General features: G+C 39.3%; 1 protein-coding gene across 1 annotated transcript; it reads right to left on the bottom strand.

Moving 5' to 3' along the window:
- Window positions 1-5,852: 5,852 nt before the first annotated feature.
- LBH (LBH regulator of WNT signaling pathway) lies at window positions 5,853-22,517 on the bottom strand. The gene is made up of 3 exons (XM_083379637.1): window positions 22,088-22,517; window positions 18,171-18,270; window positions 5,853-8,348 (listed from the first exon to the last, which is right to left on the bottom strand). The coding sequence occupies exons 1-3, from the start codon at window positions 22,111-22,113 to the stop codon at window positions 8,160-8,162; spliced, it is 315 nt and encodes a 104-aa protein (XP_083235763.1). The 5' UTR covers window positions 22,114-22,517; the 3' UTR covers window positions 5,853-8,159.
- Between the last annotated feature and the right edge of the window lie 886 nt (window positions 22,518-23,403).

Raw genomic sequence — 23,403 nt, 5'->3', positions numbered from 1 at the left:
ATAGTCAAATGGGACACGTAGATCCCACTCACATTTGCTATTATTGAGTCAGGTACTAACTATTCCATACTGGTGCATTTGTTTTTTCTTGTCTGAATGCAAAACCTTACTTTTTCACACCACTGAATTGCGTTTTGTTGGACAGGGTCCAGTGTTCAAGTCTGTCAAGATCCATCTGAAACTTAAGTCTATCTTCTGAAGTGTTGTCTGCACATTTGACAAGTTTCCCTTTTGTCCCCTCATCTAGATCATTTATGAAGATATTGAAGAGTACTGGACCCAAGACAGGAGCTTTGGGTACCCTACTGCCTGCTTCCCTCCATGTAGATGTAGTGTCACTGAGGACTACATACTGAGTGCAGATGGTCAGCCAGTTGTAAATCCATCTGCTGGTGTTATTGTCTATCCCACATTGTTCTACCTTAACAAAAAACAACAGCTGTGGGGCTTTATATCATCACTGCTCCCAGCTTTCCTCCAGCACTTGCAATAGTCAGAAGAGGTTTCTTTATGTGTATGGAAGCTCCTTCCAGGTATTGCAAGGATTGGGAGATGCTCTCAAAACATATAAAATGCTATGTCAAGACAAACTGAACCACCTCTTCACTTTAGTAAGTTGCATCACATTGCCTTCACGTTGTGAAATGCCCTGACAAAGTAAATCATAGCTACTTTGCATGGGCCTATTGACTTACTATACTGACTCAGTTGTGGGCCTTTTCATATTTCAGTGTGATTTGTTCATATCAACCTTCCCAGTTTGGGTGTCTTTCAGATGTGTGCTGCCTTCAGTTCCTAAAATCCTTCAGCCAGTGTGGATGTTGCTAGGATTACTTGGAAGTGAAATCCTGGAGAATGCTTATGATATGTGTGTATGTATGTATGTGTATATGCAGTGCTTTTTTGTAAAAGAAAAAGGTGCCGGAACTCACACATGTCATACAAACCACCTTGACTACCCTACAAGATTCCATCCAAAAAAGGTGCCGGAACTCCGTTCTCAGCGTTCTATGAGAGAAAAAGCCCTGTGTATATGTACATACATGTACACCCATACATAAAATGAAGTAAGCAACCTGTTGCCCTCCAATGTTATTAATCTCAATCATGCCCATCAGCTAGCATGATCAGTTAATAATGAATTGTGGTACCTGTAATCTTAAGAAAACATACTAACATAGGCAGAAGCAAAAAGTAGGCATATCTAAGCTGTAGCCTTATCAAATGGGCTGCAAAGGTAATATTTTGTTTGGGAGAGATCTTATGAACATTTGGCATTTTTCTAGAGAAGAGGGAATGGAACACTGTTTTGTATAACAGAGTTGTGAGTTTATCATGATCTGTTTTGCAGTCTCACAGGAGGATAACAATTGCCTGAAGAGCGCACAAATCCATCACAGTGTCTCCATAAAAAGTCCCCGAGGCAAAGGAAAAGATGTGAGAAATATGAACTGGCCATTGCCTAGTTAAACTATTTTCAACAGGCCTAGCATATAAATAGTGCAAAATAAAGTATTACTGTTCTTCCATTTTATTTGTCCAAATTGAAAAGAAAGGAGGGATCATTCCAGAATGCCTTGATGCTTTAATACTATATCCAGGCTGCCACAATTCTCTTACCACTTGCAACAGCCTATTCATGCAGTTTCTAGATTACTGCATATCACCTTTACATTGGATATAGGTTGTTGTAGGTGCAGATGCCCACAAATTTTATAGTGAGTTTCCCTAAACTGGCACCTCCCTGGTGCATTAGGACTGAGAATTCCCATGCAGCATGATCAATTTCTAGGAGTTGCAGTCTAGACACATCTGGATTGAGATAGATGTAGCCTATCTGCTGTGTAGCATAACGTACATCTTCTCTTGTGGAAAAATGTGTCTCATGCTATAAAACCATCATGGAAAGGAATATTTCATTCTAGCAATGGTCTCTATGGTTCAAGAGGATATCAAACAAGTCACAACAAATAGAAAAAATGCTGCTGTACTTGGTCTCAATGGCCTTCTATCAAAAACTAGAGAGCATAATCTATAATGCATAACTTTGGGTTTCACCTCAGAAGGACTAATACTTTCCAATCTGTGGTGGGGGAAAAAATCCACTCCTACAGAGAAGCCCAGTGCAAAGTAATTAAATTACTTTACTTTTACTTTCAATCATTTGAATGCACTAGGACTCTTCATTATACTGTAAGAGTTAATAAGGGAATGCTCAACTTAGATTATAACCATTGAGAGACATACTGGCATTGTGTTGAAAGAAAAGATAGCAAATTCTATGTCCCTCAGCTAAGGAATGGGGAAGTCAATATCCCAAAGCAGAGCATAAAACCCTGTAGAAATAGAACAGACATGCATCATCCGATGGTCCAGGGGAATATGAACACTGCCCACTAACCAGAAACAAACCAGCAATTATGTTGGAACCACAACATATGATACCAAAATAATTGGGATATTTATCAGCATGTAAGCCTTCAGCCTCCCCCAATATATTATGATAGTGTTTTTTACTCTATCAAACAGTAACTCACTCCATAATGTATGGGATTAGGAGTGGGGGAATTCCACCATAGCAAAAACCACATGTAACAATTATGTGATTCTGATACAATAATTATAATGTGGTCAAACAAGAGAAAGCACACATATGTCCCAACTGAAAGATGCATTGCCAAGCTCACTGGAGACTTCAAATATTTTTGTACTTCTTCAAATTGATGACCTCCTCAAGAAATGTTTGATCTCAACATCTTCAGTTTCCCAATCAGGTGGCTACTGGCCAAGCTGGGAACAGTTGTCTAGTATATCTAAAAATCACCAATATTGCCCCTATTGTTATTTTGAATTGTTTTCTGCCTTCTAACTATGTTTGAAAGGCCAATGTAAAAATCATGCATTAATCAGAGGAAGCTGCTTGGATTATTATTATGGAGGGGAGGAGTGATTTAATATTAGAGAACAATAAAGTTGCACACATGAAGAACCTTACCAAGAGCAGGAAATACCATGCAGGCAAGAACATATTAAGAAGTACAGGCTGAAGGAGGAAGTACAAAAAATACAGCCAAAGAACTGGTGAGATTTTCTTGTGCTCAACTTGACATCCTCTTCTTTATGCATGCTTCACTTCCTTAGTTGTGTTTATCAGATGAAGCTAGTGGTTTCTGGGTACATTCATGGTGAGCTTGCAGCTCATAGATCTGTTTCACAGAGTAAAATGTTCAGTACATGCTTCCTTTGTGGCTTCTTTCCTCCCTGCTTTCTTTCCTATGTTGGTCTCTCCTCTTCATGACCCACAGAAATAATGTTTCATAGAAAATAAAGTTCCATCATCAGTTTTCGGATTTTATTTTCTGAGTTTTTTTTTACTGAACTTGCTGAAGAGGAGGGCATGTATCTAAACCTTTTCTATTCTGTGGCACATTTTATTCTGGGAATGTAAACAATCACCTGCAACAATCATATGAATTGATTACTATTTGTGCACATCAGTTTGTTCATGAACTGATGTGCACAATGATCATAAAGCAAGTTGTTCCTGGCAAGCTAACTCCATGTGTTCATTCATGGAACACCTGTAAAAGTAGTCAAGTCCATGTTATTCATTTATGTCATAAGTTGAATACCTTTTTTAAAAAAATGATTGTAGACGACTGCTGTTCCAACATCATTGCAAAGAGTTAGAACATTAGGGCAAACATATTTGGACTACAAAACTCCAGTAACCACTAAGGGATGTTTCTATAAAATACCATCTGGGGGTCCTTTGAATTTTTGCAGATCAGACATGGTAGGCTTACTGAAGATAAAAAAAAAAATATATTTGAAAACTGATAAAAGTTCAAAATGATGATTAAAATCATTCAGGTAACAGAGGTAAGGAATGGGTAGTCCTTCTTTTAGGGGGGGGTTTAAAGTATCCTCTAATCATGACAGGTAAAGGCTAACATCACAATTAACTTGAAAGACAGATAAAATGATAAAACATTTTATTATCAGAGCTAAAAATGGCCATTATCACAGCTAAAAAGCTAAAAAAATTCCTGCCAGCTTGTAGCTCCGTAAAAATATTAAGTTTAGTCCTGGTTTAACAAAATATTGCCTGCTATTATTCCTGCCACTTAGTAACAAAAAAGATCAAGATGGCATATTTACAGCTGCAACTTGGTTTTGATCATTGAAAAAAGTATTAAATATATCTCTAATGGGGATATTTTTTCAGACTTTTTTTTGAAAAGCATTCATATTTACCTTTTCTACTCAGCATAATCTGTATTTTATGGAATTTATATTTGTGGAACATAGGAATAAGATTTAAATACTACACATTCAGAATAACCTGTGTGGGTGCAGTTGCTCTTCTGCAGCCGTGGATGTGTGGAACAAGAGAATGGCAACTGAACATACTAGAGAAGGCTCAGAACTGACCCACAACTCCTTGATGAGGAAAATAGCTTCACTGTTGTGAAGAGGAAGTTTTATTGTTTTGTATAAGCCTAATTTCTGTGCAACATTCTTGGAAAGATCAGTTAGACTGACATAAAGTATAAAGCTCTCGGGATGGGGATGAGGGAATACAGAAGCTATCTAGCTAATTTTTATGTTAACCCAGCATTATGTAGCAACAATTCCTTGAAACTAACTAAAAACAAACAATACCCCCTCCCATTTTACTTCTAGAAATACTTATATTTCTCTCACAAGTTGTTTATTAGTAATGATGTTCTGCTACAAGTATAATATTCTCCATTTTAACCAAAAGCCCTAACTTGAAGAGACACCATTTGAGCACACCATTTGACTCAGTGCATGCTGCATCTATGGATCAAGCAGTGTTAATTCATACTTCAGAGTCCACTCAAAAAGGGAAACTGTGAGGACTTCTTTGCAAAGCAGTGATGCTCTGCTTCATGGTATCTTCCTGACTCGGGGCCTTGAGATGATACTAGATAAGAAAGAACAAGATGGCTTTCCTCCAGCCAAGGAAATTTGTTTTGCTTTGGCAGAAATGTATTTTAAGTGTGTACATGCAGAAAATTGACAAGGGCCAACCTGGTGGCTAATTGGCTAGGCCTTACTACTTAAGACCACCTCTCAGGGATGGCAAGGAGTGAAGGGACATCTTAGAAAAAGGTTCCCCTAATCCTACTTCTGAATGTTTTGATTTACTTGCTTTAAATTAAAACTATCCCTCAAGTGCCTTCTGTTTACTATATATTTGGTTTTACATTTATACAACAGCCCAATAGATCTTACAGTGTTAATGTGCATTTTTAGTGGTGCTTGTACCCTCCAGGGAAACTAGCTAAGGAAATGGTGCAAGTATTGCTCCAGCAGCAGCCCACAATGATTCTGCCATCACACCTTTCTCACATGTCACAAGAGTTGGACAGCATAACTGCTCTGCCTGAGGTGCGGGAAGGTAGTAGAGGTATACTGTGTTGGGATGAGATTCAAAGGCCCATTTTCCAGTGACATGTCCACAGAAATGGCTTTACTAATCAAGACAGGGTTGGCACATTGTCACTACTTCCATTGTAGAGAATAGACAAAAGGTTTTTTTTTTAAAAAATAAAATAAAACCAGATCCTCCTGGCTGTGGTGAAAGAGGACTGTGAATGTGCTTTCACTCTACTGATGGATTCTCTTCTCCATCTTTTGCCATAAAATGAAGGTACGATTGCTCCGTTCAGTGAGATGATTCCATCTTCATCCAAATTTGTGAGACATATTTATTTAAAAGGCTATGGGAAAGCCAGAGCTTTGAATAATGTAAATAAATAGGACACCTCTTAAGAATTTGGAAAGCATTTTCAAACTTTATTTACAACTGTCACAGTGACAAAAGTAGTTTGAAAAAAATGCTAGCTTTTTCCCTGAGGCTCAAAAAAGAATTTTACAGAAATATAGAATGTAATATATATAACAGGAAAAAGTTCCACTGGAGTGCTTTGTTCCTCAGACACATTCAAAAGTGACAGAAATACAAGCAACAACTGTATCTTTTAAAAAAGCAGAAAAATGATATGCAAATATTCAAAGACAAACAACAATCCCACTCTGTCCATAAGCACTAAGGATTTTTGTTTTTCCAAGTCTGAGTGGTTAACATTTGACAACTTCAAACTGGGACAAAAACTGGAGAAACAAAAAGTGACTTTTGAAGGAAAAAAAATAGGGCATTTTGGGTTGGGTGCAAGTGTGAAAGCTCATTGTACTGAACAGCAAGACAAGAATAGATTCAAGGAGACAAAAAACATCTGGATCCATCCATTTTAAAGCAACCTTGACAAGTGCAAGGGTGCAAGACGAATTTCAGTGATGCCCAAACATCCACCAAGACAGGTAGTATATGTGTTACAGGTTCTTGGCTGAAAAACACACACACAAGAACACTCAACTAAATCCCTACAATCTCACATCCACATGTAACAATGATTCACAGCTGTTAAGTTATTGCCATTATGTGGAAAACACATGCGAGACAAGACTGAAAAAAGTAACCCTGCTGATTTCAACAAGAAACTCTAACCCATTACCAGCAATTTCACTACTCATGAGGTATCAAAAATAAGTGTACGTGTGTGTAAGCGTGTGTCTTTTATATATAGCACATATACAGAGTTCCAACAAATTAGGAAAGGAATGGAAAAGATGGAAAACTAAGGATTATTTTGACTATCTTGTTAAGGCTATAATGTTTATACATTACAAAGTTTTAGTTTCTCCACAGTTAATATGGAATCATTGGCTTTTAATATCTGAAAGCCGTACTTCAAATTTCAACTTTGTGGAACTTCCGGCCAAGACATCATACTGTTTTTTTTTAAAATGAGGCTGCCAATTTAGCTTATCCAACTATTTGTTTGCCTTCTCAGAAGAGATATATGGGACATGAGGAATGAGATGATAATGGGCAAATGAGAACCTGCGAACAAGGTAAGTCAAAGATCCTTGGTTCAAAAAAAGTGTTATCTTCTTGACAATACTGAGATGCTATAATACCTTTTGTTTTTGAAGATAAGTCCTGCTTTCACCATCCTGCTTTTAAAGGGGATACCGATTCTCTTAAGGTCTTCCTATTTAACAGCCTTGTTGGCCCTGTACTATAATCATGAGCCCTTGATCCAGCATTAAACACATGACTAAATTATAATCAGTACTTATGAAAAAGCTGCATTTCACAGCAACCGGATGCATTATAACAGAGAGAGTTAAACAGTAGCTTCAGTAGCAAGAAAGAAAATATTACTTATTTTCCATATCAAAATCTCCTGAAGTTTTTCTAAAGAAGCATTTCTTCCAATCCCACCTCCCAAACAAAATAAAATGTGATCTTTACAGCCTAAACAAAATAACTGCAGAACAAGTAGTAAAGGCCATTTCTATAGTCAACAGCTCAATGGCCATACAAAGCTATTCACTGCGATGTCAAAATGCATGCTTAGAGGTGCCAAGAAAAAAAACAGACATAAAAATATAGTTTATGTGCAACAGGTGAGCAAGCTAGTGCCAGACCCTGCAGCCTGACAAAGATGGTGTCACTTTTAAGAGGACGCTAGGCTGTACAAGGCCAACCTACTTATTGACCCATTGCTCCTCTATGGTGTTCCGCAGGAAAACTGCCTAACTTGGTAATGTCATAGGAGCATTTCAGTGGCTTTGTCTTCCAGCCTCCAAACACATGCACACATAAAACCAGAAAAAACACTATGAGAAGGCAAGGTTTTGAGAGATGAACACTATTCTCATGCATTTGTAGCCAGAGGCAGTCCCTTACAGAACTTAGCTGCATTTATATTTGCAGTTATTTCTTCTAATACCACACACTTCAGAAGAAGCATGCTTCCTGCTGGCCTATTCCTCCACCAAAGCGCCCTCTAATTTCCTGGCTGCCCCAGGCAACCACCACAGAATTCAACAATGATCTTGAGAAGGGCAATCATTTTTGGCTTGCTTTGCCTGCCCAAACTTTCTTAGTTTTAGCTGGAGATTGTCACATCAAGCGTTTCAGTTCTCAATAGAGAATATGAAAAAAAACTAAGATCTTGCAGGTGCAAAATTTAATGTCTTTTGTAGAAAAGACCCTTCAGAAAGCTGTTCTCTCTCCCTCAAGATGACCTAACATCTTGAGTAGAAGATCTTCGGTGCTTTTACTGCTCCTTGCTCTCTTTCTTTGCTTCATCACAGTTCTGTTCCTCTTCCTCCTGAACCAGGAACTCTTCAGGTGGCCATCTTAATTCTCCACTCTCTACATCTCCTTCTGTTGGCTCCACCACAATGGAAGGAAGACGGTCCTTCAGCTTACAATAACGATCAAAATCTGAAGGGTCAGGGAAAATCTGAAATAAGAGATTTACAATAATCAATGTCTCCAATCCAATGTATTTTCAGTAGATTTTCATTTATTCACAGCTATCCAAGTAGCCCCCTTTAAACTTCAAAGATGAAACATGTTTTAAACTTAGGCTCATTCATATCCCAAATTATAATTATTATAATTAAACTGATATGATTCCTTATTGTATGATTTAGAGCATAGTAGGCAGCCAAGATTCTCAGACAATTTTTGTTGCTTTCCGTTAGTGATCATTTCAAAGCCCTCCAGATGTTATTGATCTACAACTTCAGCAGTAGGCATGCCCACTGATAAGGAATGCTAGCAGCAATGTCTAGGGAGCCAGAAATTCCCATTAATTCCTCTCTTTTCTTGCATTTTCTAGTTGGCTGGAGGTAAAAGGAGATAGTTTTACCCCCTTTTACATTGATGGCAGTCAAAAGATCACCACATCCCAAGGGAATGGAGTCTTCACAGCCTGATTTGAAGTCAACACATCTCCAACTGAAAACAAACGTGTCTTTCATGCAACGGTTACAATTTGGACAAGATATATCTCCAGTCTACTGGCAGGTTACAAGATGTAGTAAGCTGTCAATGATATTTTTCATATTCAGGCTTTTTAGGTGACACATACACTTTTTAGGTGACAAGCATGTCATGATGTGTTTATATCATATCACTGTTCCATGAGCTGCACTTGCTTCCAGGGAGTTTCCAGGTGCAATCTAAGGTTCTGGTTATCACTTATGAATCCCTACATGATAGTATAGCTTATCTATGGGATTGCTTGCCTTTGCTCGTCTGACCAGACCCAACAGGATGAGTAAAGTTCCCTTCTATGAAGCAATACCATCTAGCAGAATGCAAGAGATATGTCTTCTTTATCATAGCACCTGCCCCCATGGTACAACATTCCTCTCAAAGTCTAGATGATCCTGACCCTGTCCATCTACCTTAAGGTGTCAAAGGCTTTGATTTCCCTCAAGTCTGGTGATTATTAGTCTGCCATTTGATTTGCAAAATAGAAGGGATTTTTTAAACCTCATGAACATTGCACTTATTAGATTTTTATTAAAAATTTGTTTACTTTCAACTGCTGTATTTGTAAGATATTGACCATATAAATGGTTAAATAAGGAAGGCTCTCTTGGTGTATTTTGTACACATAAGACATTAGGAAAACTGATCTTCAGGTTACTCTAATCACTATATATAAGTATTGAATGTGATTATACTGCACAAAGAATCCACAATACAACAGATGTCCTGCCCATCAACTTCCTGAAACATCATTATATATAATTCAGTTTTGGAGCTAGGTCTAGGTCACCCATAATGTATGAATTATGACAATGCTTGACTAACTGGACATTACCAAGCAACCCACTATGCTTATGTCTCAAATTCTCCTCTTGAAGGGTTGTTCATCTCTATTCCTGATTAGATTCTTACCAACATTAGACCATACACAAATATATTTTCACCCATTACATTAAATAACCTGTTATTTTACGCTGGCCAAGTTAGCACTGCCAAGATGTTACTGTTGGCAAGCCAGCATCATGATAATTCCATTGCTTCAATGTCTGAGCTCTTTGCAGATACTCAACAGGTACCATTTCCTTAGTCAGTTTTTGCCACCCTAGTGTCCCCCGGATTTTTAGACACTAGCTCTCAAGCCAGCACCTGCATTCGACCTAAAGATACTGAGAACTGCATTTCAATAAATTTGAACATTATGTAAATATCCAACTACTATGCTAGGTAGATATTTCCAGATAACAGTAATATCAATTAAAACTCATATGGAAATAACTGCAATATTAATGTTTGATCTATTGCACTCTAGGAATTTTTCATCCCATCAGTCTTACACTGATCACTACAAAGCTATTATAAACTAAGCTGAAGTTTCCATCTCACCATTAAAACATATCAGATGACCAAACAGACCCTGTATAGAGTCTACAGGTTGTGTATAAAGCATCAGATTTAGCTATTGTATCCTGTTCAAGGGGGGGGGAATGTTGGCATTTAAAGTTGCTTTCCTCAGCAGAGCATTTCCAAATTGTTCAGCACTACAATAACCACTATCCTCAACCAACTATATCAGGTGACTATAAATTTAGGGGGAAAGATGAGTTGCAGCCAAGCCTGAAGTTCATAATTTGGATAAGCCAATATACATCCTCAGTAAGAGAACAAAACCCTTCCTGTATCTACAATGAACAGCAGCACAGGACAGAACAGCATTAAACCTTTGTTATGGGAAGCACATTAGGTCAAAATGGAATAGCCATTTTGAAAATATGCTGACCTACCCCCTTTAAAGTAAGGAATAAATGATTTCTTTAAATAATCATCCCCCAAATATATATGTTTGTGTGTGTGATTTAAATAGCCTAAAGAATCTTATCTGTAACAGCTGCACAGATAGGTCAGGATTTTTCCACTAAGTCATGCTTTTTTAAAATAATCAAGGAAGCATAAAAATGAGATGTTGCAATTGCACTCAAGGATTATATGGATGGGCCAATGGAAAATAAATGAAGTCACATTTCCCAGCACATGACAGAGAAACAAGCATAAGCTGTCAATAGAAGCAAAGAAACAAGAGCCTTTGCATAATGACATTTTAATCCATGAAGATGGTCAGCTGAATATTGCTTGCACTCTTTATAAGAAGACTTAAAAACTATCTTTGTGGTTTTCAGAGCTGAGCATTGGAGTAAACATTGTCTTCCTCTCTGAGTGTTAACTTTACTTTTAGCCTAGCATCTCCTTGAATTCAATTCCTGGTGATTACTTGCAAACCATATAGTTTTCTTGCAACTTGATTTATCGCTGCTTTCATCCAGGATAGTTTTTCAATTTCTCAGTCTAGTCAACAATTCATGAGAACTCATGTTGGTTTTCTTTCCAAGTCTAACCAGATTCAATTCTGGTTAATACTGGAGATCAGCTGTGAGATACTACTATCTGCTGTAGACAATTACCCTCTACCATCAACAAATATATTGAGTCTACAGTATCTATCACGATTCCCAAAGTGCAGATTTTATAGCTGAAATATAGACATCTATCTTTCCTACTTCTACCCATCACTTACTTTTTGTTGTATCTTGCTTGTTGCTAAAATTCTGCATAGTCTTTTGAGCCATTTTGGTTCAAAGCAAGTTATAGACTTGGTACATTCCCCCCAAAAGCCCCTTGTTATTGTCTACCATGTTGCTTTTGTTCAATTTTCTAGAGAGGGTGTATTGCAAAGTCCCTTTCTGCTCCGCATTTTATAAAATTTTTCATTAATCTTTATCTATGGCAGCAGTAACAATTTTTTTATAAAACTAAACATTTAACAAACTCTTTTTCAGGTAACAGAGACATAGGAAGTGGACTGATGCATTATGAATGTATTTTGTGGCTGCCATAGGAGTAAGAACCAAATGTCAGAAAAAAAATCACTTGTTCAAATACAGTAATTTACCATTTTATATTATTTTATTTGGAACATTTATAGATAAGAATACTTATTTGCTAGGCACCTCAAAGAGAGAAAAATAAAACTTAAAACTTGAGATAAACATCTTTTCCTGTGCCAAGTGACACCCCACCCCCTTCCTCTAGAATTGACTGAACTTAGCCCCAGAATGGAAAAAAAATGCTTAACCAAGCCATACTAGTAAGAAAAACAATACTACTGAGAAGAGTTTATAAGCATCTAGCTAGACTATTGACTGTGTCCCAGTCCATGCAGCCTACAAGACCTTCACTGAAACTAGCAGTAGCAGGCAGGGACATATTTAGTCAGTGCTATCTGAATGCAGCCCAGCCCAAAGTTACTGATGGTAGGTACTATCTGGTTGCAACCCCAGGCATATGCAACATGATTCAGTGAACCTACCAGTGACACATTAAGACTACTTTTTGCTACTCCATTAGGATCCACTCCTGTGAATGCAAAGGTCACAGGTCATTCAGCTGGTCCATTTTGAGTTTCATGAACACCAACGGTATTTAATGGTTCAGAGGTTTTGGTGCAGTGGATCTCAGGAAGATTTGTCTTTAACAGTGTGTAAATCAACACCCACAAAGACGGTCCAAAACAAACAAACGTGTTGTGCAGTCTAAGCCATGTATATCAGAATTGCTTCTACGTCTATAGGTGGATCTCAGGAAGATTTGTCTTTAACAGTGTGTAAATCAACACCCACAAAGACGGTCCAAAACAAACAAACATGTTGTGCAGTCTAAGTCATGTATATCAGAATTGCTTCTACGTCTATAGCCGATAGATAAGAGATAAAGAGATCTCACTACAAGACATCACCCTGATTTCATTTGCACATATAAACCTAATTCTGCTGCTTCACACAACAGCTCGGGTTGCTTTTGTATCAGCTTTGAGTGCCTACTGTCATCAGGATCAATGCATTTAGTTACCACTTCTTCATGGCAATTTCAATTTATATATAGAGAAAAAGAATGCTTGCCTCAAAATGTTGTTTATTCAACCCAGCTACCACAATGAGAGGCTGCCTCAATGGTCATCACTTCAGATTCCATTCTGAGGTTTTGTTTTGTTTTTTGGTTTTTTTAAAGAAGTTTCAACACATCATTATTTTGACAGCAGAGCAGGGATATTTTAGTCAACTTCAGTTTCAAACACCATGATTAGTGCTAGACTGTCATTAACAATCAAACTTGGGAAAAGGACATAGTCATTGCCAGGTAGAAAGGATAATAGGAGAACATAATGGATGGGCCCCAAATTTAGGCTGAAAACTAACAAAGCCTTTGTTTCAATATTCAAACAACATTTTAAAAAAGAATCAAATTCACTGAACAAGAATGTTGGGATATTCATTCCCCATTAAATTAGAACTTGCCGCTTTCAGCTGTATGTTGATATTAATAAAATGTAGAGGGAGAAGAGTTCCCATACATTACAGCATTATTACACAGTTCCAAACTTGCCCTTCTTCCAATGAAGAGGGCAAAAGTCCATGTATATTCTGGATGTTTTTCCTGGCTTCCATTTGCTATTTATTTAGCAAAAGAGGCCTTCTCTGACCTGGCACTTTCCTGGCTGTTGGACTAAAGCCTCCAGCATCCAACCAGCATTGGCAACTCTAGTTGAGGGATGGCTGGAAGCAGTAACCCAGGACATCTGCAGTTTGCCAGGCTAGGGAAAGCTCTGCTAAAGGATTGCTAATTTAACAGTAACATTAATCACTTTCAATAATCCTGGATTTTATTACTTAAGGCTGTGTTGAAAAGCTCCTCCACACAAGAAAAGAAATAACTTCTGTCAGAAAAGAAAGCTAGGCTAGTTTTTATGTGCAGCGCATTGGGGTGGGGGTAGATTGTGAATTTTAAATTAAAATGCTTGTCTGAAATGGTACCACTTTGATAAGCTAAAACTGGGTGAGGGTTCAGATTTAACAGATTAAAAATAACGGTAAAAAGCTTAAAGCTTCTAGTTTAAGACAAACATTATGCATTTCCAGATGCTTTGGACTACAATTCCCATGCTTCCTCATTCGGCATGAGGCTCATGAGAATCAAAATCCAAAGTCAAATCAAGTACAGGTAGTCCTTGACTTACAACCACAATGCAGCCCATAATATCTGTTGTTAAGTGAGACATTTGCTAAATGAGTTTTGCCTGATTTTACGACCTTCCTCACCACAGTTGTTAAGTAAATCACAGCAGTTGATAAGTTAGTAAACTGGCTATTAAAATGAATCTGGCTTCCCCATTGATTCTGCTTCTCAGAAGGTCGCAAAAAGTGATCACATGACACACCCACCCACACACCCCAGGACACTGCAACCATGATAAATATGAACCAGTTGCCCAACATCTGAATTTTGACCACATGACCATGGGGATGCTGCAAAGGTCATACGTGAAAAATGGTCATATGTCACTTTTTCCAGTCCCGTTGTAACTTTGAATGGTCACTAAATGAATCATTGTAAGTCAAAGGCTGCCTGTACCTTGTTGTCTCTCTCTCCCTTTGAAAGAGAGAAAGACAGCAGCAGGGTTGCTGACACTTCCTCCCTCTCTCTCCATACTGTATGCAATTAAATGAATTTAATGTACAATTATCAGTAGTTAATAATAGCTAATAACTAAGAGTTAATAGTTGCCAATAACCTTTTTCTCTGAAAAATGATGCCAAACTTCAAATCAAAAATACTTTGTAAAGAACCAAGCCGAAATCAAGCAACAGAAAAACTTGTAGAGCAACAACTTCAAATCCACTCCAGCTGGATCACTTCTTTTCTATCTTTATCCCATTCCAGGTTATCTAAAAGGTGGTCCAGTAGCTTCAAGTGGCATCTACTTGGTAGTTTCCAGAGTGGGCTTCTAAGGAAGAAAAAAAAACAGTGTATGGCAGGGCTCCCCAACCCCTGGGCTGTGGCCCACTACTGGGCAATGGCCCATTCAAAACCGGGCTGCGCAAGTGGTGGGGCTCTGCATACATGTGAATGCACAGCTTGACTTGCGCGAGAGGCCTGGTTCTCCTCCCTCCCGCCTCCACCAAGCCATAAAGGTTGGAAACTGCTGGTGTATGGTACCATTTGGTAATTTACAAAATATGCCCCCAACAAAAAAAAAATTGGATGGGGACTTAAGGGGCAAAATGGGTTGTTTCGCAGATTTTTAAAGCACCCATTTCATCTTTTAAAACTTCTTAAAAATTCCTCCTCAAATGGGTCCTGGCTCCACTCACTTTGAGGATTCAGCCCCAGGCATGGCTTGCAAAGCCTGGCATTGTTACTTCCTGGAGTTCCTATCCCAGTCTTGAAGACAGATGCTTTGCTTATTCATAAATGGATTACTTAGCAGCTGGTTGAGAACTCAGAACAGGAGGGAAATAACTTTCTGGATCACATTTGAGTTGTTGCACTTCCTGATTTGATTGGACCGGGCAGCTAGTGGTTTGGGGAATGCTGACATTTGAAAGTGCACAATGCAATGCAGACATTTATGGTAGGAGTAATAGATTAGGATGAGATTTTGTTTTCTGTCCATCCTAGAAATAAAATGATGTTCTCAGGCTGGAGAATTCTTTATGTAGAATCAAAAATCATCAGAACAATACTGTAGCAACCTTCTAAAAAACTGTAGTTCTCTTCAGCTTCCAGTGGCTTCCTCTTTCAAATTCATAAGGCTCTTCTAACCTCTGAACCAGAGGGTGTGTGTGTGTGTGTGTGTGTGTGTGTTTTGTGTCTTCTGAGAGATAACAAGGAACCTACAAGTCCCAATTTTATAGCAGCAGAAACTCTGAAGATTTAAAGCTCTCAACTGGACTGCAGATTTGTGTTCAGGTTCATCAAGAAATCCTAGAGCCACCAATTGTCATTTTCAAGTATGTACTATATTATGCCTGGAGTCATGGTGGTTTCTAGCATCCAATGATTTTGTCTTGCAAATATATAGACAACCAATAAATAAATCTATACTGTAGAAGTTTAGATAATCATTTTAGGATCCTAAAATGTTATGAACTAGAGCAGGGGTGTCAAACTGCCGGCCTGCGGGCCGGAGCGTCATGGAGAAACCGCGCCCATCCCATTTTCGGCAATGGGAAAAAGTTCCGATACATCGCGCGATGTCACGTGGCGTCGCGCGTTTGACATGCCTGAACTAGAGGTACAGACATAGCACAAGTAAGGATGAGGTCAAAGCCAAACTTCTAGTCATTCTAAATAGCAATTTTTGCCAATACAGCAAATGAGTTTCAGAGGTTTAACTCACTTAAATCACTGAATTCTAGCTTCTGGTTTGATCAAAGTTAATGGCCACAAACGTTTTCTAGATCAAGTTCAAACCACATAAATACTAGTATACTTATAAGACAAGAGACTATGCCATGTAACATGACCTTAGAATTGTTTTTGTTCTATGAGATAGAGATTAAGAAAACATTCTTCAAAAACACTTTAAAATCTGAATTGCTGGCAGTTTTGATGATTTATGAGCCAAAATATAGTCATAAAATCATCCCAAATCCAAACACTGCCAAGCCTTTTGTGTTAGGAACAAGCAAAAGGCAATGAGCTTAAGGCCATTGATTTAACAGGGCTTCTGCTTCACTTAGTAGAAGTTGTCTTGGTAGTCTAAACATATTGAACTTAATCCAGCTGGCCAAAGTTATCTGAAACACAAAGTTTACTTATTTTAATACAAGTCAGCCTCAAAATAGTTAAGACCCTTGAGCCTTACACTGGAAATTCATGTGGCTTTTTTCAGTTCTGATGCAATATTTGCTAACTGTATTTTTCCACTGGGATTCATTCCAAAATCAAGTTTTTTTTAAAAAAAAAACATTGCTAAAATTAGCCTGAAGTAACAAAGATTCCTTGCACTACCATTCATCTAAAGGACATTAGATAATTGAATATGAAAGGTAAGTCAAAAGTGACCTACACACCTTCCATTCAAAGTACAGAGCAGAGTTAAGAGCCGCTGAGGGGGGAAAACCCTAATGGGGTTAGAAAATGCTTAAGCAAAACCTACTATGGCTTTTCAAAATCAAAATGCCACTTTATACAGAGCAACCTACAAATATTTATTCAGAAATATGTTGAAAGGACTTGAGTAGTATTCAATCAGATCAAAGCCCTATACTGTACAGCTGGTTAATCTGCCTCTGCAGTGATCAGCCAGATCATTATTAGTTATCCACAAACTGGATCAGGATGACAGCATTCACTCATGCCTGTAATTTATACCTTTTTATATGCTGTTCACTTCCATTTCAGGCTTACAAACACTGATATAACAACATCCGAAGTAACCAATCATTACATCCAATCAAGAATTTGTTAAAAACAACAAAAAGTCATCAAAGCCAAGGTAGAAAGAAATGCTTTAAGGCTATACGCTAGCAATAGCAATAACACTTTGTAGTGTTTTATAGCCCTCTCTAAGCAGTTTAGAAAGTCAGCATATTGGCCCCAATAATCTGGGTCCTCATTTTACCAACCTCAGAAGGATAGAAGGCTTAGTCAACCTTGAGCCGGTCAGAATCGAACGCCTGGCAGTGAGTGGTGAGCTAGCCTGCAATGCCACATTCTAACCACTGCACCACCCCAGCTCTTAAAGTATGCTACTAAAGTATAACAAGGAACACTTACTCGATGTCAAATTTATTCCAAGTTCTAGGAGGCAATGTAAAAAATAACACACTTAGATGTTCATGTTAAACATATCAGTGGCAGGCCAGCAATGCAGTTGCTTTAGTTCAGGGAGTGATATGATGCCAAGTGCATACACCCCCCCCAAATGCTCAATCTTTCTTCTCCAGGATTAACACCAAATTATTACCCAAAGGTGATAGATAAAAAAAACCCTTCTTCCCAATGATCTAAAACACACCAGAGATCCAACAGGACATCTAATCCTTAATGGGAACTGCAATAACTCCACATACATCCAAATTAAACCCATATCTCATATTCTGAATGAACCTAATAGTGGATATTGAGAGAGATGTAGCCATAATGTTTAATACCACTTATATCTTATAAGAAGAAAGCCTTATCCTTCATGAATTTATCTGCTGAATTCCTTAACAGATCTTTTTCTTCAAGCTGTTTATAAATTTACTTGTAAATAAATCACTTCAACATCCCTCCAAACCCCAAAATACACTAGATTCTGTGCTAACTGCTCTTGCCAACGAAGCATTACAAACAGCTTTGTAAATTTTAAAATATTAAGAACTAATTAATCAGCCTTCTAAAAAGACTACTATCTAATCCTAGCTGAATCCATATGCAATTTGCAGTTAGCTAGCAGTAAATTTACCTGATAGGATAGGCCATCCTTGCGGGGGCTTAAACCAATCTCATCCATAGTTGGAGCACTCATCACCTCAGTCATGTCAGCTGATCTCAAATAATCAGGGCTGGAAACAAAGGCAGAGAGACAACTTCAGCAATTACTCTTTTATTCAGCCACAATTAATAGTAGACAAGCAAAGAAAACTTAGGACTCCATATTGATAAAGAATTCTAATACAGATTAAGATACTTAAGCATTTCAATGCATATATCCAGTCTTAAGTCACAGTCACCTAGATATTTTGAAAAGAAAGTACTTCAATCTGTTCTGGAACAGAATGAAAAACACTGTCCTACAGATTCTGTGAAGGCTTCAGAATTAAGAATTTTAAACCAAAGGCATGACTCTTGCTTTGCATTTTTATTGACTGAGCCACCGAAAGGTTTCAGATTGATTCATTCTATAGCCCTGGTTTTAGTTTCAGCCTTACATTGTTCCCAATATAATTTATTTTGAAAGCAAAAGTAGATTTACATGCATGCAACTTCTTGTATGTTAGTGTGTAATTCCACCTCAATTTCCCAGCACAATAATTCTTAAGTTTCTCTCACCCACTTAAGTTATAATAGAGATAAAAACAATGTAGTGGGGCACTGCCATAAAGAAATAGCATTGCAAGTTCACTGGCTGTTCTACACTGAAAGGCATCTTTCAGAATTCTTACTCCAGATAATATCACATAAGAATGTGCACCCATCAATCACCAGTGGCCAAACTATAATGGGTAGAAGGTTTTATTGTAACAGTCAGACATGAGACTGGTCTTTATTCCTTGACTATTCTTACAGTACCTTCTGCTTTTCTAAATTAATATTTTAAGTACTACAAATACTGAAATGTTCAGCATTAGCTTTGCTTAGCTTAAAAATAATAAGCCAGGTCATCCCAAGGAATCACTTCCACAAGTAACAATTGTATCATCACAGCATATTATAATTCCATGATATATATCATACTTTTAAGTTATCACAAGAAACACACACACACACACAAGGGAAGCAACATCTAGAAGAGTCAGCCTAGTTTTGCATATACCAGGTTACACAGACTGAAATAACAGTTGATTTCTTTCTTCCCCAATTTCTTTCCTTTCCACTCTTTGTCCCTTGGTCTTAATATCTTAGGGAACAAGACTTTCATCTTGTCCTTAGAATGCATACACCTACCTAATGGGCTGCCACAACTCTCTTCACAGCAAGTTCAGAGAAAAGTATCACCATCACTTGAGCTCTACAGAGTTGATGAAGAGGCAACAAGTTGGTCAGCATTATTTATGAGAATGATTTAGAGCTATCAGTAACACTGTGGGGGTAACCTTAGAGTGTCTTTGTTTGCAACAAAATGGGGAAATAACTGTGATAGAGATTTGAGGTCAGCCAAACAGACTTTAAGACAATCAGAACAGAAAACAAAAAATGTTGCAGCTAGGAACATTGGTTTGAGGGTTTTTTTTTAACAAGGTATATAATATAAAGGTTAGTTAATTGGCCAGGGAACCATCCAAGTTGCAGTGTCTGGCAACAGAACTATATGTAAAGCAACAAGAAAATTCACCAAGATAAAATACATCAATTGCCAGAGATCTCAGCATTTCATTTCACAGGTTTTATAGAGGAAAGATCACTTTCCTGACACTATTTCTGCACCAGCTCTTTCAGAAGAGACACACATTTTAATTGTGTCATACTTGCCACTTGTAGTCACTACTGGATCCTGGTAAAACTGCTAAGAATTTACTGTCTGCCAGAAGGTATTTATTGTTCTAATGGCATTTGTCCAGCGAAACAGTAATATACAGGCTACTGATGAGAAAGAGACAATGGGAATATATGCACACCAGGGCTTAATATCTGAAGGGGGGGGAAGCTATTTTTCCCCTTGTGCTCTCTGCCAAAAGGCAAAAATACTTAAGCATCCTTACTTACATCAAGCCAGCCTTTCTTGAAAACATTCCAGGAAGGCAGTTATACAACTTTGCCGCAGCTCACTCCTCTTCTAACAACAAAGAAATCTGGCTGCACTCAGTTCTAAAGTGTGAGCCTAACCCACTGAATGAATGCACCTGCCATAAAATGCTCATTTGGAGCCCCAGTTTTCGTGCAAGTCCAAATTTTCAAACTGGGGGATAAATCCGATGGAACTAGGAGTTTCCTAACTTGTATCCAGAGCCCCTGGCTCTCTATTATGGCTTAACTGTACAGTGTTCACTCACATTCCAGATTATGGATCGGGGCTTCTGAGTTAATTGAAACACCCAGAAGGCAAATGACAAAATCTTAAATCCGTTTTTTTTCTCCTCACTGTCTCCTTCCCCCCTCCCCACAATCAAGGTTACTACTTCCCAACTAGAAGAATAGTTTGGTCTAGTGTTTAAGTCACCAGGCTAGAAAGCAGGAGATTTGTGAGTTCAAGTGCAGCCTTAGCCAAGAAAGCCAGCTGGGCGACTTTGAGCCAGTCACTCTTCCTCAGTTCAGCCCACCTCACAGGCTTGTTGTGAGGAATACAGGAAGAGGAAGGTGTGTTGGATAGGTATGCCGTCTCGAGTTATTTGTAAAAATAATAAAGGCTGAATACAAATAAACCAAAAGCAGCAATTGTAGCGGCACCAAACGTCTGCAGCCTCCTGCCTTTGTTAATCGTCTTGAAAGAAGCAGCTGTTTATATCAGCAAACTTCTTACTGCGTTTTAAGTTTTCTTCAGCTCGACATAGCATCTTCCCCACCATCTGGGGGGTGAGGGGACAGGAGAGAAACCCCGATAAGGAAACGGGGAGGGGAAAAAAATCTTCATTGCTATCTGCGGAATTCTTCTAAGAGGTCGGTTCTTTGGTCCGGATTCTAATAACCCTGATGCCCCCCCCCACACACACACTTCCACTCCCCAACGTTGATGGGATAGCTCTCTCTCTCTCTCTCTCTCTCTCTCTCTCTCTCTCTCTCTCTCTCTCTCTCTCTCTCTCTCTCTCTCTCTATCTATATATATATATATATATATATATATATATATATATATATATATATATATATATATATATATATATATATATATATATATATATATATATATATATATATATATATATATATATATAACCCCTAGGGAGCTGAACAGTTGCAATTAGGAATACCGGAAAAAAAAACAGCTGCTGGGTCGGGTTTTTTTTTTCCACAGAAACCAAGCCAGTAGCTGTTTTGTTTTCTCCATGGAGCTCCAGCTGGAAGAAATTAACACTTGCTGACAAAATCCCCCGGGGACATCGCAAGCGGCCAGCCTCGATCCAGACACACACACCCCGCTCTTTTCTCGAGAGGAGAGCTGCCGCCTCGCCCCGCCAACGAGTCCTCCACAGCCTCCTCTGGCAGGAAAAGCCAGATCCGCCTGAACTGGCTTCTGGCGCGGTGAAGCGGAGGACAACCGACGGATGAAAAGCAGCGCTTCGGAAGCAACCTCTCTCCTCTCCTCTCCTCTCCTCCCAGCAATCGGACGTGCGGCGACTGCTAAGCAGGTCCCCGGAACGCCATCCGCCGTTTCCGGGTAGACTTGGGCTCCCGAGAGCTCAACGGGACCCGCTTGCGGGTGGACCCCAGGACAGGATCGGGAGTGCAGGCGCCGTCCTGCCCGTTTGGCGCCGGAACGGAGGGGACGCGCCCAGGGCTTGCGTTCGTGGCGCCCCTCCCCCCCTCCTCCTCCTCCTTTCTTTGTTTCTCCCTCCCGCCTTCACTCTGCCCACCCCTCCAACATTCCTGGAAGTTCTCCGTCCCGGTGGCTCGCAAAAAGGTGGCGTCGAGCTCTCCCCGTTTCACCTCTACTACCATCGACCCGCAACCCCTCGCCAGCCAGCCAGCCAGCCACGCCGCAGAGCCCCCCCTCCGGCTACTCACCAACGAATGGAGAAAAATACAGACATGTAGTCCTAACAAAGGAGGTCGACCCAACGTCCTTTTGCAGCTCAGCACAGGAGTTAGTGCAAAGGAGTATGTGTGTGTGTGGGGGGGGTCGCACTCGACCAACCCAAAAAAAAAAAAGAAAAAAAAAGAGCGAGCGATTGAGCGGGCTAAGCTTCACCGTGAGAAACTATCGCCGGAATAGCTCTCTCGGAAGATAAATGCCCCTTCGGGTTCTTTCTTTTTTTTTTCTTATCTCCCCCCGCCCCCCTCAGGTTGTTTAGGTGGAAGCTGCTGGGTTAGCGTGTTTTTTTTCCCCTACCCGTCGCAGCTACAGGTTTGTTCCACTAAACTGACCAGCACAAAGAGTTTGAGAGCTATTTTTATAGACCGGGGGGGCGTGTCTGGGCTCACAAAGCCCGCCCTCGGCCTTCGATGATGTCACAAAACTCATGAATGGTTTCGTGCGTTCGGCCTGTAGCGGAGCCGCAGCGCGGAAGAAAGCAGCAGGCTTCGGGGCATTTCTATTGGACGCCTAGTCTGGCATCATCTTCGGCACGAGTCCGGCTTGCCGCTGGTGTGCGTTGTTACCTAACGCTGATCTCAAATCGATCCAAGTTTGGCCATAAACCCTCCTCCGGTTTCTCTCTCTCTCTCTCTCTCTCATTCTTTTTTGAATGCGTGGCTGTGGGCTTAAAGGAAAAGTATTTAAAGCATCTCTCTCCCGTGAGAAATCATTCTTTGAGGAAAGGTGAGAGGAGCCTTTGGCAACACGGGTCTTGCAGAAGCAGAATACGATCCTTGAGAAGATCGCCGGAAGATGCAGACAAGGACGGCATTTCATTCATAATAATGGATTTTACAAGCGCTCGCCGTAACCTGCTTTCGTACACTCGGAAAGGCGGACCCTTTCGCCTCCGTCACAAAAACCCGCTTATTCCTCCCACCAGCTACGTTTAGCTTCTATTTTAAAAAAAATACGCAGATACATGCGCGGGTGCTCACAGACTGCTCCAGAAGCAAAGATTGAAGCAGTCGTTAATGCGCTGCCTTGAGGAAGCCGATGCTTTTCTTTTATTTATTTATATACATATACATATACATATACACACACACACACACACACACACACACACACACACACACACACACACACACACACACACACACACACACACACATATATATATATATATATATATATATATATATATATATATATATATATATATATATATATATATATATGTCTGGATCTGCGTAATATGGCTCAGGCCGGTTCCTATTTTTAGTATCCTAAACCGGGAAAAGAA

Source organism: Vipera ursinii, assembly GCF_947247035.1.
Source record: "Vipera ursinii genome assembly, chromosome: 1".
Taxonomy (NCBI): Eukaryota; Metazoa; Chordata; class Lepidosauria; order Squamata; family Viperidae; genus Vipera; species Vipera ursinii.
This window is presented reverse-complemented; position numbering and strand designations above follow the sequence as displayed.